General features: G+C 40.9%; 1 protein-coding gene and 2 long non-coding RNA genes across 4 annotated transcripts in view; 2 read left to right on the top strand and 1 right to left on the bottom strand.

The window, feature by feature from the left end:
* The window catches only part of WIPF1 (WAS/WASL interacting protein family member 1), a 100,514-nt gene extending 93,309 nt beyond the window's left edge, over nt 1-7,205 (top strand). For both annotated transcript variants that reach the window (XM_073545929.1, XM_073545930.1), the window contains exon 8: nt 1,327-7,205. In XM_073545929.1, the coding sequence (XP_073402030.1) occupies nt 1,327-1,382 (56 nt within the window). In that variant the 3' untranslated portion in view covers nt 1,383-7,205. The remainder of the gene's footprint in view (nt 1-1,326) is intronic.
* The window catches only part of LOC141049445 (uncharacterized), a 66,219-nt gene that overhangs the window by 6,775 nt on the left and 42,958 nt on the right, over nt 1-16,486 (bottom strand). Inside the window, exon 2 of the long non-coding RNA XR_012220352.1 lies at nt 1,283-1,408. This is a non-coding gene — a long non-coding RNA (uncharacterized lncRNA). The remainder of the gene's footprint in view (nt 1-1,282; nt 1,409-16,486) is intronic.
* LOC141049443 (uncharacterized) lies at nt 9,565-11,471 on the top strand. Its single transcript, XR_012220351.1, has 2 exons — nt 9,565-10,260; nt 10,341-11,471. It is a non-coding gene; the product is annotated as an uncharacterized lncRNA (long non-coding RNA).

The following is a 16,486-nucleotide window of genomic DNA, read 5'->3' as shown; positions in this document are numbered from 1 at the left end:
AACATGCGTGGTTTGTAATATTCAGTATGTGGGAAATACTTCACGCACCTTGAGACGTCGTATTTCCGAGCACGTTTATGACGTAGGTCACACTACCACACGCAGTTTGTCTGCTGCTTCTCAACATTTTTTGCATATACATAAAGGAGATCTCAGCAACTTTAGGGTTAATGCCATAGAGAAGGTGCAGACAAAAAGGGTAGGTGGAAATTTAAATGATTTATTATTACGCCGAGAGGCAAAATGGATGTTATTGTTACAAAGCAGAGTTCCAACGGGTATGAATATTAGGAGTGAGATTTTGAGTGTTTTGTAAGTGTGATTTTGACTTACTACCTCCTATTAATCAGCTGGCTATGTTTAGTCTTGATTGTTCCTTGACTTCCTTTGTTTCCCTTTATAAGCATGTGTTCAGATGTATTATGTGTTGTCTTAGAATAAGGACTGGTTTTTTGTCCGAAACGCGTCCAACTACACGTCCTGATGCGTCTCTTATCATGATGGAGAATCTTATGATTTTTTTAAATTTTGGAATAAAGGAATAAAAAATTTTTTAACCTAATTACTGATCTGGATGCTGGAATTTTTTTCCATATTATATTTGTATGTTTGGTATTTTCATTTATCCCTTTACATCCTCTCTTGTTAGTCTGGTTTGTGTATATGCATACACTGTTACTCCCCACTTCCCTGAGTGGGGCAAGATATAGGGCTGTTTCGGGAGGTCAGCAAGGTACATGACCCCGGCATGTTCACCATCAGAAGTATTCCGGGGAGTAGGGATATCTAGGGCGCCTCTTGCATTAGGGACAGGGAAGGATCCCCTGGCCCCAGGATACCAGACAGTGCAGAATGGGAGTCTCCTGATCTCTATGTAACACTACAATAATTAGTAGATGAAGTGGACTGGCTGGGCATGATTGCCGCTATCCAGGGTTTCCAACTGGATTTTTTTTTTTCTTGACAGAGACCACATTGGAAAACTATATAAGTCATTATTTCCATAAGTGATACATGCCTACAGGCCATAATTCTGATATGATGACATGAGCTGCATTCATTGTGAACTGTAAAATGATAACTACAGTCAAAATAATTTGTAAAAGTAATTTAAACTTGAAAAAAAAATCATTTTTTTATGGACGGTGTAAGAAAGTTCCCAATTTGTAGGCACTGTCCTGCAATTACAGGACAGTTGGCAACCAATTAGCTTTCTTCATTCTACTTTTATGGGTATAGTAAAATGTTGGCCATTCAAGAAATGCACCTAAACTATGTATACCTGAGAAAACCAAATGCATCCACGCTCTCTTCCTTTTATTCTAGGTGGCTCCACCAGAAAAGAGAGAGGTGCTCCTCCTTTGCCTCCAATACCCAGGTGAACCAGTTCGTCCATTGCCATAGATGTCTGTAAAGATCAGAGAAGAAACATTTGATTTTGATGCCCTTGTTGGAATTTTGAAAAAAAAAAAAAAGACCACGTGGGACCATGTGGGTGACTATGTATGGACGTGACAGAATACAGGTGCATTGTACTTTTGGGTGAAGCCCGTTACCCATTACCTACCAGGCTGATCATGCCGTTATCCAGAACAAAGGAAAGAAAAACCAAAAAAAAACCTATTATTTCCTATGCCTACGACGGCAGTTTATATCAGTATGGTCGCCACTAATGTGGGGTCTTATACAACTTTAGGAAAGACTCTCCTATTTTTAATGCATTCAGTTCAAGTATAAATATATTCTATTGTCTGAATCAGGAATATATATTTTATTGTTCAGTTTAATTGTGAAGTTAAACAGTAGGTCACTTAGTACGTTTCTTATACTACCTGTGCACATGTGTTCTCATTCTAAATACATTCCTGTAGTACATGGTGCTCTGTCATAAGTCAGTTATCGATAATATGGATGTGGATCTAATTTTGCACTGTGTGCATCATATATGAAGACATTGCATTCAATTACTATAATTCACTTACTATAAGAGTGGGCTTTATGATCCGACTATTCTCTATATCAGATTCTTCTTTCTCCCCTGACTTATAGTAGCATCGAGTAAAAACATTGCTAAGACAGTATTAGTAATTGACACAGTGGTTCAAACAGGACCTGTTTCCAGGTCATAAATGGCCAGTTTTTGCTATTATTTTATTCCCATTGTTCCTCTGAGAATACCTTCTTTTTTCCCTAAATCTGCCATATGGTCCCAGACATATAAGGCTTTATTGCTACTCTTTATGGTCTTTACTTAAGGGATGTGGCTCACATGATCCTCAGGGGCGTGTGTTTAGATTGCTCTGCTTAATTATCATGTGAACCATGCCCCCTTAGTAAACATTATAACAATTAGCTCAAAACAAAAAGCCTCATATTTCTGGAACTATATGGTGGATTGAAAAAAAATCAAAAGAAAAGAAAAAAAAAGAGAATACTCAGGGGAGCAAAAACTGAGAAGTTCTCTTTAAGTCTATCACCAATTTATTACTGGCAGAAGCTTGCATGTTCCTTATCTAGAAATATTTGGTGACCCATATGGAAAAACTATATTCAATATTTTCAAGTGGCTGTCCGATACAAAACCCCTTATGAATGCCTTCAATTTATGTCACGTGAGCACTGTAGCTTTTCAGTGGATGCTGATGGGCTACAGCCTTCAAGTTCAGGCTGCAGTGTTCGCCTGACAAACAATGCTACGAGATGACAAGCGATGCAAACGTCCCAGTTCTGGAGGCAAATTGTATTGACCACACTGAGGTCATTCAAAAGGGGATGCCCAATTGTGGACAACCCCTTTAAGATAGACTGTATACTGCCCCAACTGCAAAATGATCATCTGTTATACCTGGGGAAACATGGGATAGGACTGGCCAGACTTGGTGTAATAATGAGAAAAAGATGATAAGTTTTAGTGCAACTAGGAGTTAATTTTGCAACTTTCTAGACAGTTCTACGCCAAAATTCTGGTGCAAATTGTTTGATGAATCGGGGGCTAAGTGTTCAGTTTACCTACAGCGTCACTGCACAGTGCTTATTGAATTAATTGTCAGAGTGAGAGTTGCTCTTTGTAACCACTGTGCACATTGGCCAAGAGATGAGGACCACCCTCTACTAACTCAGATTATAATAGGTTCCCTTAACTAGTCAACTATTTAAAAAAAGGAAGTTATAGGAGTAAGAGTGTCCTCCGCCAACCGGCTAACCAAAATTTTTTATATTGAGGATATGTTGTCCTTTGATTCGCCCTTCGAAAGTCCACCCAATGTATCCAGTGCTTGTGGTCACACACCCTCAGTTACTCACATCCTTTCTTGGTTCCCTCAGTTACTCACATCCTTTCTTGGTTCCTCTTATACATGGATGGTGGAGTGATTCCAGCTATTATGCAGGCCAGGAATTAAAAATCAGGGCTCTGGATACCTTAGGTGGATTTCTTTGAAATTAATCCAACTGAAAAATTGCTATGTTCTGCAAGTTTTGCACAAAATTTTTAAACTCTATTTTTGGGGCAACCCCGCTAAGCTCACAATGAACCAAATAAAACTGTCTGTTTTGGATTCTAAAAAAATAGTGTAGGTGAAAAACAGCGTATGGCCTGGTCACTTAAGTTCCAGGAAGTTTTACAACATTCAAAAACAAAGGCATGAGCATTGTTTTATTATATCTAGAGTGAGTAGTGCAAGTGAAATATAATTGTAAAGAGGGCCTTTAATCTCATGGGAAACTTTATAAAGTAAAAAGAGACCAAACTATAACTTTATTAAATATATATAATTAGGAAAGGGGAATAATTTTCTCTTTAACTTAGAAATAAAAGCTCGAGCCCTGGGGCTGAAGTCGGCTCTCTGCAGTATCAGTATCTTAACAGTTGTGTAGGACTTCCTGCCTCTGAGATGGGAGTGACCATTGTGTGGGTGAAGATTGTGTGCAGAATTTAAACACAGTGGAGATCTGTGCTGTTATCTATCTTCATGCTGGATGTATTGATGTGCAAAGCAAGGTAAGATTGCTTCCTGTGTATTATGGAGTAAAAGGGAAGAGATGATAGAAGAATCAGCTGCAAGGGTAAAGGTACTGTCACACTTAGCGATGCACCAGCGATCCCGACCAGTGATATGACGCGGTCAGGATCGCTGGTGCATCACTAAGTGGTCGCTAGTGAGCTGCCACACAGGCAGATCTCACCAGCGACATCGCAGCGGTCGGGGGTCGTTACTTACCTGTCAGACGAGGCGATCCTGACGTCCTCCCGCCCGCGTCCACTCGTCGCTCGTCGACGCCACAGTAAGCCCAGCAGGAAGCAGACGACGAGAAATGATCCAGGACCTTCTCGCTCGATCAGCGATAACCAGCGGGGGAGCCGGTCGGAGGTAAGTATCACACTTAGCGATATCGCTAGCAATATCGCTGCTGCGTCACAAAAACCAGTGACGTTATAGCGATATCGCTTAGTGTGACGGGCCCTTAAAACCTATCACAGTTGCTTAGTGTATCTGCTGTGCGTTCTGTTTGTATGTAGTGAGAGACTCAAGATCTCTGTAGACAATAGACTAACAATGATATCGGCAGGTTTGGCTGACAGTCTAATGTGTATGGGGGCCTCCAAACTTATCCACCAAAAATGATTTTTGAGGATAGAATTATTTCGCATGTCCAATTTAGGAATGTATTTTGTCCTCTAAGAGATGGCGAGAGGAGTTTCTCATAGAGAACACTGGAGTGCTCAGCCAGCTGAGTGCACCTGTATATGGCAGAGCCAGGGCTGTTAGTCAACCATTTAAAGTATAGGGGAGACTTAAGATAAACCTTCTACAAGCATCTGTTTGCTTTTCTTGCAGATTAACCCTTACAAGCAGCTGTCCTGTTTTTGTAAATTTAACCTTTAGAAGCTGTCATGTCCTCCTCGTGTAGTTTAACTTTTTAGAAGAAGATGCATTTTCCTCCTTTATTTGATTTTGCATAATACACAGTGACAACAATATCAATATTCTGTGTGAAGCAGAGTTCAGGATTTCCACCTCATTTGCGTTTTGCTAGTCGGCAGCACGCTAGGATGAATTGGTGAATTAATTCACCATATTTGTACTTCACGTTTGAGGAATTTTTTAGAAAAATATGTGAATCGATGCTTCCATTGTATTCTAGGTACAGTGAATCTACAAAACAGTGAATCGGGCAAATGTAGTGGTTCGCCCTAAGGGTATGTGCACACTGTGCGTATTCTGCTTAGGAATTTTCCTCGCAGAATTCACTAAATCCGCAGGTCAAATGACCTGCATTTTTCCTGCGGATTTAGTGCATTTTTTGTGCGGTTTTAGTGCATGTTTTGTGCGGTTTTCCACCTGCGGATTTCTAGAATGGAGCAGGTGGAAAACTGCAGCAAAACCGCACAAAAGAAGGGACATGCTGCAGTTTTCATTCCGGAAAAAAACGCACCATTTGCACTGCAGATTTTGTTTTACATAGAAAAGAATGGTACTGTACATCACATGCAGTTCTGCTGTGAATCCGCAGGGCCAAATCCGCTGCGGATCCGCACCATGTGCACAGAGCCTAAATCCTTTCCAGATGTGAGCACAAGGCTTGCACATTTCCATTCCGATGTGTGTTGCATAGAATCAATACCCCGTCTTCCCCTGACCCCCACACTGTTGGCATCTCACTAGATTTTTCCCTTACTTTGGTAAAAATAAAAGTAAAATCTGCATCCCTGTAATACTGAGGGAAATCATCGGAATTGCTAATGACTCATATTTGAGAAAAGTCTTATAAAAATACAAAAAGAAACAAAAGGTAAAGTTATAAGAAGTGCTTTGACATACTTAACAGATTCTGCCTGCGCACCCCATTTGTGAACTGTGGAATGAATTCGGTACAAGATTCTGCGCACCTAGTAATTGCCGATACGGTCTTCTTACATAGATCCATAGTTACAGCCAATAATGCTGAATATAATAGCAATAAACTATAGACAATAAACTGTATAATCCAATGTCATAGATATTTATTAACATGGTGTCCAGCTTTTACAACAGATCAATTCATAAGCAAATTCACTGGATACATTCTTGTATTTTCCCAAGTTTTTGACAAAAAAAACAGAAAACTTCTTTAAATATAATTATACTCTATAGTGCTCCTGCAATGGTGCTTATAAATAGGTTATTGGGGCAATTTTCCTAATTTGGAAACTATAGAGTGAAGTTTCTCAGGTCATTTTTCATTTCTTCTAAACTAAGTATCACATCAAACTGTTCCTGTAGTTTCAAACAAACTTTCAGAAAACTTCTGACAAACCCAAAAACGAGCACAAAGAGTTCAACTAAGCGCTGGGACCCTTCAGTTCTGATCAACTTTGCTTGGCTTTCCGCATGAGACACGAGCAGTACAGACTAATCTAAGGATCCGTACACTGTTACGTGTGGATCTGTAAACAGATTAGAGCCAAAGGAGTACTGGGCCCAGCTGGGCACTTCTGCCGGACACACATCATGCAAAACTGTCACTCTGACACATAAGAAAGTTTTCTGAAATAGTTTCTATACAAAAATATCAGTAATCACTAACCAGACAATTGGCCAGCAGTACTTTTATCAGTATTCCTGAACAATGTATACATACAGTTAAATGGTACGGTAATTAAACCAAAGATGTAGATAGTTTGGATAATTGCAAAATACAGGCTTAATACTATGTGATGGATAATACCATATATTGAGAATGTCGGCATTAAACCGGCTTGGAATGTAATATTGGGGAGTAAATTGTTGGACTTCACTTTATGCCGTTGTTGCTCACTCTGCTTTTCTATCAGGACGTACAATGCACAGATAGCAGACTCATTCAGCGAGGATGTCACTGATCAGCGGACGGCTTTATTACCAAAGAATTCTGTTTTGGGTGAATAAAATACAAAAAGCATAAATAGGCTGAATATATAATCACATTGTATTAGTTTACATTTTGAGTTTACGTTTTGTAAATGTTTTTCTATATTTTGTGAGTTTTTGGAACAATGAGGTTTTTTTTTTGCATTTTCTTCACAGCCTCGTAGAATAACCGTTTTATCGATACATGCTCACATTTACTCTCTGCTGAAATATCATGCAAATCTATATTAGTTTTATTTTCTTATCTAACTTAGTGCTTTTATATTTGCACCAGAAATGTAAATTGGAACATAATTACAGTCTATTTTTCACCCATATTAGTTGCACAGTTCATTTGTTGTACAGTGTGTGTGTGTATATATTATGATTTTTTTTCTAATTTTTATATAGGGATTTTATTTCATGTTACAACATAGTTGGATTTCTTACTCTGGAGCCTTAGGCACTCCATGTTTTGCAATCAGTTGCCTGTGAGAGGTACCAAGGTACAGAATTATGATGCCACGTAACACCATATAAGTAGTGAAGAATAGTGGCATGTACCTCCGTAATACAGCAAATGCTTAAAGGGGTTGTACATAACTTTAACTCATCTGTTATTGATTCTGGCAATTCTGTTATTCTGCATGAGATATTCAAGGGCTATTTTTTTTTTTAAAGTACATCCATCCTGAAACTTTAACCATGACTTTAACTTAGGATAGGTCATCAACGTCTCATCGGTGGGGTTGCGACATCCAGCACCCAATTGCTCAGCTGTTCTCGTCGTCAGTCAGAACTGACCTGTTACGGAGCTGCACAGCACAGCTCCGACTACTGTATACTGACCATGGATGGGTACAGCACATCCAGGTAGACGTGGCGTACCCGGCAGTATCCAGGGAGGAGCAGCTCCGTAACTGGTCCGTTCCTGCCGACAACGAGAACAGCTGATCGTTGAGGGTGCCGGGTGTCCCATCCCCACCGATCATACATTGATGACCTATCCTAGAAGTCATGGACAACCCCTTTAAGCATCCCACTATTTTTAGAATAGCAAAGCACTTATTTTATATACCCTATTTATCTGAATGGCAGAGAAATAAGGTTGGGTTTTATACCTTTATACACTTCTGACTTAAAGGGGCATTTTTAAGTTTGGAAGTTGGGGTGGGGATCAGTGGGGGGTTCCATCAGTCAGGAAGATAGACTGTATCCCCTGAATTGGAGATACCTTCCAAATGTTAGAATACATCTTTAATGCCAAAAATAAGTTAAATAAATAGATACGACATCTATGGTTTCTTATTTCCTATGAAGGTACATGTAGAATACATTAAAGACAGATCAGGTTGCAATACTCCACACTTTTATGTGTAATTCTCCAATTAAACAAAATCTTTAAAAGGAAACTGTACTTTCAACAATCCTTGAATAAATCAATAGAACAAGAGATAAATTGTAATTTATCTGAGAGAATTCTGCTTCTTTCGACAATTATGAGTCCCTTTTTCTCCCTCCGCCTCCTGAACTCACCAGCCACTCTGGAAAACAGCTGAAATCCATCTTGGACAAAGCAAAACAGACAGCCAGGTTACCCAGAATATTTAAATATATGGTGAGGAGTGGGTGGAAGAGAGGCGAAGCGCAGGGAGAGGTAGAGAAACAGATCATGCTACAGTATAACTAGAAAGTAATTTATCTAACCCCAGAGCTGGATTCCCAGCTACACAGGTTAGTGCTGCTGTATATTGTTTTCCATGATGCTGTTGCTGCTTCTGTCTATTAACTCCAAAAGGAAAACAGCCAAAATCCTTCGTTCTATCTGTGCCGTGTGTGGGAGACATCATAACGGCTTGTCTCCATCCACCAAGCTCAAATTTCAAATTTGAGATACAGTAGATCCTGCAGAGGGGAAAACTGGTGAAAATGCAGTATACAGGTCATATTATGACCAGAATTTGTGTTATTGCTGATGCGCACACAGGACAGCCTATTCTGAAAAGTTACCTGAAAAAACAGTTACCCTTTAGTATTTAGATTATTTCTGGTTTACTTTTAGGAGACATTTTATGCTGATAATTAGAAAGTAATCACCACTGTATCCACAGCATTATGAATTACACTCGTGGATTCAGAAAAGAGGTTAGGGTGCATTTACATTGTGTACAGGAACCGTTTGTTGGTCCTGTCGGGTCTTAGGAATACTTTGAGGGAAAACAGAATGTATTAGGTGCTTTCACACTGCCTTCTGGCACCCATTAGTTGGTCCTGTCTGGGCTTATGTCCTAACCCCCCTGGAAAACGGCATTCGGTCATATGCGCTGACAGGGCCATAGACTCTAATGGTGTTGGCAGAGCGAACGTGCGCTAGGTCGTGCATCATTTTAGAGAGTGAACACCTATTGGAGATGGACACCCAGACGCTCTGTTTTATAGTCTATATCCCCATCACCGCATATACCCTGCAAAATGGGATTCGGGCGTATGCGGTGATGGGGCTATAGACTATAATGGTGTCAAAAGAGCGTCTGGGTGTCCATCTCCAATAGGTGTTCACTCTCTAAAATGATGCACGACCTAGCGCATGTTCGCTCTGCCAACACCATTAGAGTCTATGGCCCTGTCAGCGCATATGACCAAATCCCATTTTCCGGGGGGGTTAGGACATAAGCCCAGACAGGACCAACGAATGGGTGCCAGAAGGCAGTGTGAACGCACCTAATACAATCTGTTTTCCCTCAAAGTATTCCTTAGATAACATTGCGTTTCTCAATCTTTTCTCCCTGCTGGATTTATACAGCTGAGAACTATCCCATATATAAACAGATTCAGATATTTAGTAGCTACTTGTCATATTATACTATTGTACCTCTGCATATTAACATCAAACATAAAAGGATCTCATGATGGCAATAAGGCTGCGTTCAGACTGGTGCATCGAATCTGTGGCTAAAGGTCCCGTCACACATAAAGATGCACCAACGATCCCGACAACGATACGACCTTGTCAGGATCGCTGGTGCATCGCTACATGATCGCTGGTGATCTGCCAAACAGGCAGCTTCACCAGCGATCAGCACCAGCGAGGACGCTGGTATCTAAGGTAAATATCGGGTTACTAAGCGGCGTGCGTCACTTAGTTACCCGATGTGTACCTTAGAAATCTGCGCGTCGCGCCGGGAGCTACCAGCACGCAGGTTTCTAAGGTACACATCGGGTATTTACCTTAGAGACCAGCTCCCAGCGCCTGCTTAGAGCGCTGGGAGCCTCGCTGATCGTTGGCTCCCGCTGCCACACGCAGCGATGCGTGCTGGTCAGCGGGAGAGCAACGATGAAAAAACGGCCCAGGACGATGCTGCACGATCAGCGATACCCGGTGGGGGGGCCGGTCGCTGATCCCCGTCACACACAGCGATCTCGCTGGCGAGATCGCTGTGGCGTCACAAAATCAGCGATCTCACTAGCGAGATCGCTGTGTGTGACGGGGCCTTAACTGTCCTGGTATAACATCTAGACTCACTCAAATTACTGTGCCAAAGATCTATGGAGCTGTGTGTGAGCTTGGGGATCAAGGTGGTTACTTCCAGAATACAAATTGCTACTATATACCCATCTCTACGAAAAGAAGAGGAGGAGTGATGAGCAGAGTGAGAAAAGACAGAAATGAGGCAGTGCTTGATTCACATCTACACAGCTCAGTACTGCTCTATATATTGATCTACATGCTGTTGCTACTCTTGTCTGTGCGCTAAAAAAAGGAATGAAAAGCAGGAATCTGTGCTGTACTGTTGATGGAAGATGTTATAGCAGGTACAGTAGTCTCCAACCACCAGCTCAGAGTCAATTGCAAATTAGAGAGCCTGCAGAGGGGCAAAATCTGGTGAAAATACAAGATACAATGGCCAGAAACAGTGTTAATTCCTGATGTGCACCCATGGGACAGCTTATCCAGGACAAGTTACTTGAAAGTACAGTTACCATTTAATATACCAGGCCCTATCCAGTCTACACTGCCTGCGTGTGATAACACTGGACATGGATCCTGTTGCTGTGATAGCTTGACATGGAGAACATGGATATTGATATACAGTGGGTGTACCTAAATTGGAAACATTGCCGTGGATCTGTTACACTTGCACCTTGTACCAATCATTCATACCAATATCCTTCAGGTACAGTTTTTTTTTCTTCTTTTTTTTTTTTGTTTTAAAAGTGAATTTTTTTTTTACTTTTTTGGATGACTCAACCGTTACAGGTTCTTGGTTGGATTAGGATTATAGATGCACTCTCCAGAATTCATTCATTCATTGTGGTTAGAAACTCGCATATACTGTATATATATATTTGTTAGCGCTGGCGCTATCACTATGTTCAAAAGGATTCGCTATTATAAGATGGAATGCATTTAACCATTTGTCTGAAGTGTTAAGAATAAGTAAAATGTGTGATTATCTCTAGTAACCAAATTATACTTGCACCAAACCTACGTTCATACACATTTTAGTTTGGATATTTATATTTTGATCATGTTAGCAACATGTAAACTATTGTACGGAGATTGAAAAAAATAAATAAATAAAGATACGTTCATTAGGTCAACCTGAGTTATTCAAAATGTTCTTCCACAAAAAGGATACCAACATCATGTTCTTATACATAGAAGATACTTTGAGTTATGTCATGCTTGCACCTCTAATAAAATGGAGCAGGAGGCTCCAAAAAGTTTAATATAAATGCTACTACTATAAAGACCTTTAAAAACGTCCAGTGTACCCGCTGACACTTGTGTGATTTCTGCATCTCCAATACGTGACCACGCAGCCAGTCTTTGGCCCCAGTGATCACTTTTATAATCCCCACTACGATCAGAAACTGGCTAAGTGGTCATGGCAAGCAAACAAGAGTCAACCAAGGACTCAGAATATGTGGCACTGGCATCATAGGCATTCTTAAAGAGGTTGTCCGGACTAAGGGTACAAGTCTGTAGTTACTCTATGTGACTGCAGACTTGTGAATCTTCACCGTGTACGTCTGCGCAATGCGAGGACTCCCTGCTGCCAGGAGTGGGCGGTCATGTAACCATAAGTATGTGATTTGCATACTTCCAGCCACATTCAGACTAGACTTGTCCAGCCTCGCTCAATACACTTGTGTTAAGTGTGGTCGTGCACGTCTAGTCGGCATGTGACAACATGTATGCATACTTGTCCGTCGCAGTCACCAGCAAATCCTCAAAGCCTGCTGTGAACATTTACAAGTCTGCAGTCACATTGAGTGTCTGTAATATTGTAGCCCAAGGTCAGACAACTTTTTTAAAGGGAGCATAGTACTTTTTACTATATTAAGGGGAATGTGACATCAGAAAATTACTTTTTTTAAAATCAGGTTTTTGTGTTAAATGTATTTTTTTATTTATATTATTTATGTCACTGTCTATATTTAAAAAAAAAAAAAATCTTCATACTGGTCAGAAAGCCTAACTTAAATCTCTTACTTCCTGCTGGACACAGACACTTGCAGTTTTTGGACTATATTGAACCCCTATTGACCTCTTTACTGCAAACACAGCCTTATTACTGTCCAAGTGACCTCAATATATCTGACTAGATGGAAACCAGTATACAAAGAATGGTTGCACTCTATCATGCTAAGGCATGTGTACACACAGTGTAGGTACCCATCAGATTTGATGCCGCCTTGACGTTGACTGGTGGGCAGATAATATTTGGACAAATTTTATGCTAAGAGTCTCATATATTTTTTCTATAATTGTAAAGTTGTATTGCAATTCTAATTACATATATTCCACATTGACATGCCTTAGCATGATAGAGTGCAACCATTCTTTGTATATTGTATATGGGGGTAGCTCCTCTTGGTATGCATCTATTCACATTAGTTTGGATGTGCCAGTCAGTTTTGTTTTTGTCACTTAGATGGAAACCAGTGTTAAATAACACTAGGCTATTGAACAAGACACTGCAGTAGACGTGCTAGGTTACATACATTGTAGAAATGGTCCAAAAGTTATCCCTCCTAAGTTGTCTATATGAGCATGTAGGTGATAGGAAGCTGAATAAAAGGATACCTTGTTATCTGTAATCCAATGTTTTATTCCAGACAAATCCATGTTTTTCTTATATGTAAATGAGGTGTTAAGATCTATGGGCCGGACATAGACCTAAATAAGAATCTGCCTCCAGAGATTATCTGAAATGGAAGGGGTGTTACCAGTGTGAGACATGTAGATCGGGAGAACAGACTGTCAGCCATTACATGTCTCACCTGGTGAACCTTGTGGCTAATACTTGGCATGCGGTTATCATGGCAACCATCAGCATGTCGCAATCACAGGGTTAAAGAAGGAGCCACGTCCCTGGTATAAACATCTAGATGCTGCTGTCGCTATTGACAACAGCATCGGAGGGGTTAAACAGCTGTGATCGGTGGTTGCTCTGATCGTAGCCATTACAGCAGGTTGTTAGCTCTGATATACAGCTGACACCCGCCGATAATGTTATAAGTTCTGCTTGTGATCCTGCAAAATCATCGCCCCATAATATACGACAGTCTGCAGGAACACATTGACCTATGCGTCGTATTTGTTTGGTGGATGCTGAGAAGGAGCCATAAGACTTGTGTCCTGCAGGAGATTGAAAATAAAAGAAATAAAAATGCTTAAAAAATATATATAGAAAAAAATACAAGTTTAAATCATCTGCTGTTCTTCTCAAATAAAGAAATTAAGAAAATGTAAAAAATAAATATATTAGGTATCATATCTAAAAAAAAAACTCCGTGATTTATCAAATTCTAATATTGTTCAAACCACATTTTCAAGCCCAAAATAAAAAAAATTGGACTTTTAAAATTACCACATTTTTGGTTTGGTCGCTCTTCCCTAAAACAATAAAAATGCAATAAATGTCAAAATGTCAATGAAATCAATAAAATCCATCCACTCAGCTTGCAGAAAAACAAAGCACTCACACAACCCAATTGTCGAAAAAATGTAAAAGTTGCAGCTCTCAGAAAGTGGCAAAAATACATTTTTTTATTATTTATTTATTTTTTTTACCAAAAAGAATTAAATAAGAAATAATATAAAAAAGACAACTTTGCTATCTCCAGGTGCTGCACCGGAGAATCATGTTTCCAGGCCATTTTTAGCAAACAATAAATGCAATAAAAGCAAAACTCAAAAAATGATGGTGGAATTATGTGGGTGGGGATTTGTAATTTTGCCCCACTTGGAATTTTTTTCCTGCTTTCCATTCATTTTACAATACAATGTATCGATGTCGTTCAAACCTACAACTCGTCCCGCAAAAAACAAACCCTCATATGATTATGTGGACGAAAAAAATAAGAGTATATAGATCTTGGTATAAACACCAGGTCCTTAAGGGGTTGATTTTAATTCATTTTTTGAGAGGTGATGCAAAAGTAAAACCATTGCATTTACTGTATATACTCGTGTATAAGCCGACCCACTAATTTTGCGATAAAAAACTGGGAGAACTTATTGACTCGCGTATAAGCCTAGGGTGGAAAATGTAGCAGCTACTGGTAAATTTTAAAAATAAAAATAGATACCAATAAAAGTAAAATTAATTGAGACATCAGTAGGTTAAATGTTTTTGAATATCCATATTGAATCAGGAGCCCCATATAATGCTCCATACAGTTCATGATGGCCCCATAAGATACTCCATACAAAATACGCCCCATATAATGCTGCACAAAGGTTAACAATGGCCCCATAAGATGCTCCATACACAATACACCCCATATAATAATAATAAATTTTATTTCTATAGCACCGACATATTCCGCAGCACTTTACATTTCAGAGGGGACTGTGAGAATCATGTGGGAATAGTGGATGAGGGCAGGTATATCTCGCCCAGATTCCTTTCCTATGTGGCCTAGTCTGGTCAGTATCGCACCTGCTTACTAATGAATAATGGGAGGTGGATATAAGAGGATGCCAGGTGGTTGTGTGAGTGTCTCAGCCTGGGAACACAGAGAGCCTGTCTGTGTGAGAGACACACGTGAGTGAAAGCAGTGCCCACTGCAACTGTGGTTTGGCTGGACGGGAGAAGCCCGCCAGTTGGTAGTTAGGTGGTACCTTGTTTAGTTAGTGCTGGACAGGCAAGGATTTGTTTTATGTTTTATTTCTTTATGCATTGCTTTCACCATTAATAAACCTGACCCAGTGTCAGTTATACCCAAATCCCAGCTCTGCGCCTGAGTTTCATGCTGAACGCACGTGACCTTTGACCCCAGCAAAGGCGATCCCGGAGTGTTTTATCACATTGTGGTGGAGAACGCGGGCATCACGTTGCAAGCATGAGCATGGAGGATGTGGTGAAAGCGCTGGTACAGTCCACCGCAGTCCAGCAAGAAGCTAATCGGGTGATGATGGCCCAGCTGAAGGAGTTGGTGGACATGACAGCTACCGATCGTTCGCTTCTCCAGCAGGTGGCGCAGCGCCTGGCAAGCCTACATGAGGTTAACCTGGAAGCCGAGTCGAGAGTGATTCACGTGAGTCAGTACTGGCAGAAGATGACGACCGAAGATGACGTCGAGGCATACCTGACTGTTATGAATGAGTCACCGTAGGAGGCAAAAGCAGAAATACAAGCTAAGTCCAGAAAACCAGAGAAGTTGGCAACTATCAGATTGCAGACCCCTGAACCTATCAACACAACTAGCAGTAGCCGTAGGGGGTTCCTACGATGCCCTAGACCCCTCGATCACAGCCGGAGAATTACATTGGCCTAAAGAAAGAAAGGGGAAATCTAAACTGCCCCAGAGCAGACCCCAAAGCAATAGGCAGCCCCCAACATATAATGACGGTGAAGCAAGATGAAAATACTAACACAGACAGAAAGATAGACTGAGCAAAGACGGGGCCCAAAACTACCTAGATAGGAAAGGACAGGAAGGCTGCTGTCTGCAATCTGCCAAAACCCTATCAAAGACATAAGCCAACAAGCTGATATGAAAAAAGGCCCTGAAGCAGCTAGGCTTCAAAAACTAAATCAGCACTCAGGTATTTTCAGAAGACAGAGCTAAATGAATTCAGCACACCACAGCAGGGAATGGCAGAAATCCAGAAAAACAAAGCAAAACAAAGTCAAAGCACCAAAGCAAAAGGCCGAGCAGCAAACTTAGCTTTAGAGGAGCAGGAATTCAGACTGGTCTCCAAGGATCCCACAGAGAAATCACCCGCAGGGCAGAAGGGCGTCGGCAGCCTTATATCCAGTCAGTAACTCCACTCAGCCAGTCATCATCATCAGCCTCAGGTGTTTGATAATCAGGCTCACTACCTTTCTTTACCAGAAGAGGGAGTTCCTCGGGCCTCAGTAATGAAGGGGAAAATGAACTCACAACACCTGACCACGTTTGAACGGACGGCGGTGCGAGAAAAATGGCCGAAGGCACGATGGGCCGGCCTGATTGCCCCGTTTCTTTCCGGTGAGGCCCAAAAGGCTTATTATGACTTAGAGCCTGAAGCTGCGCAGGACTTTGACAAACTGAAAGCCGAGATCTTGGCCCGCCTGGGAGTGACGACCGCTGTCCGTGCACAGAGAGTGCATCAATGGACT

The sequence above is a fragment of the Dendrobates tinctorius genome, unplaced genomic scaffold (genome assembly GCF_039654945.1).
Source record: "Dendrobates tinctorius isolate UK_male_01 unplaced genomic scaffold, ASM3965494v1 ptg000143l, whole genome shotgun sequence".
Classification (NCBI taxonomy): Eukaryota; Metazoa; Chordata; class Amphibia; order Anura; family Dendrobatidae; genus Dendrobates; species Dendrobates tinctorius.
Note: the sequence above shows the minus strand (reverse complement) of the source record. Positions and strands in the feature narration are given on the sequence as shown.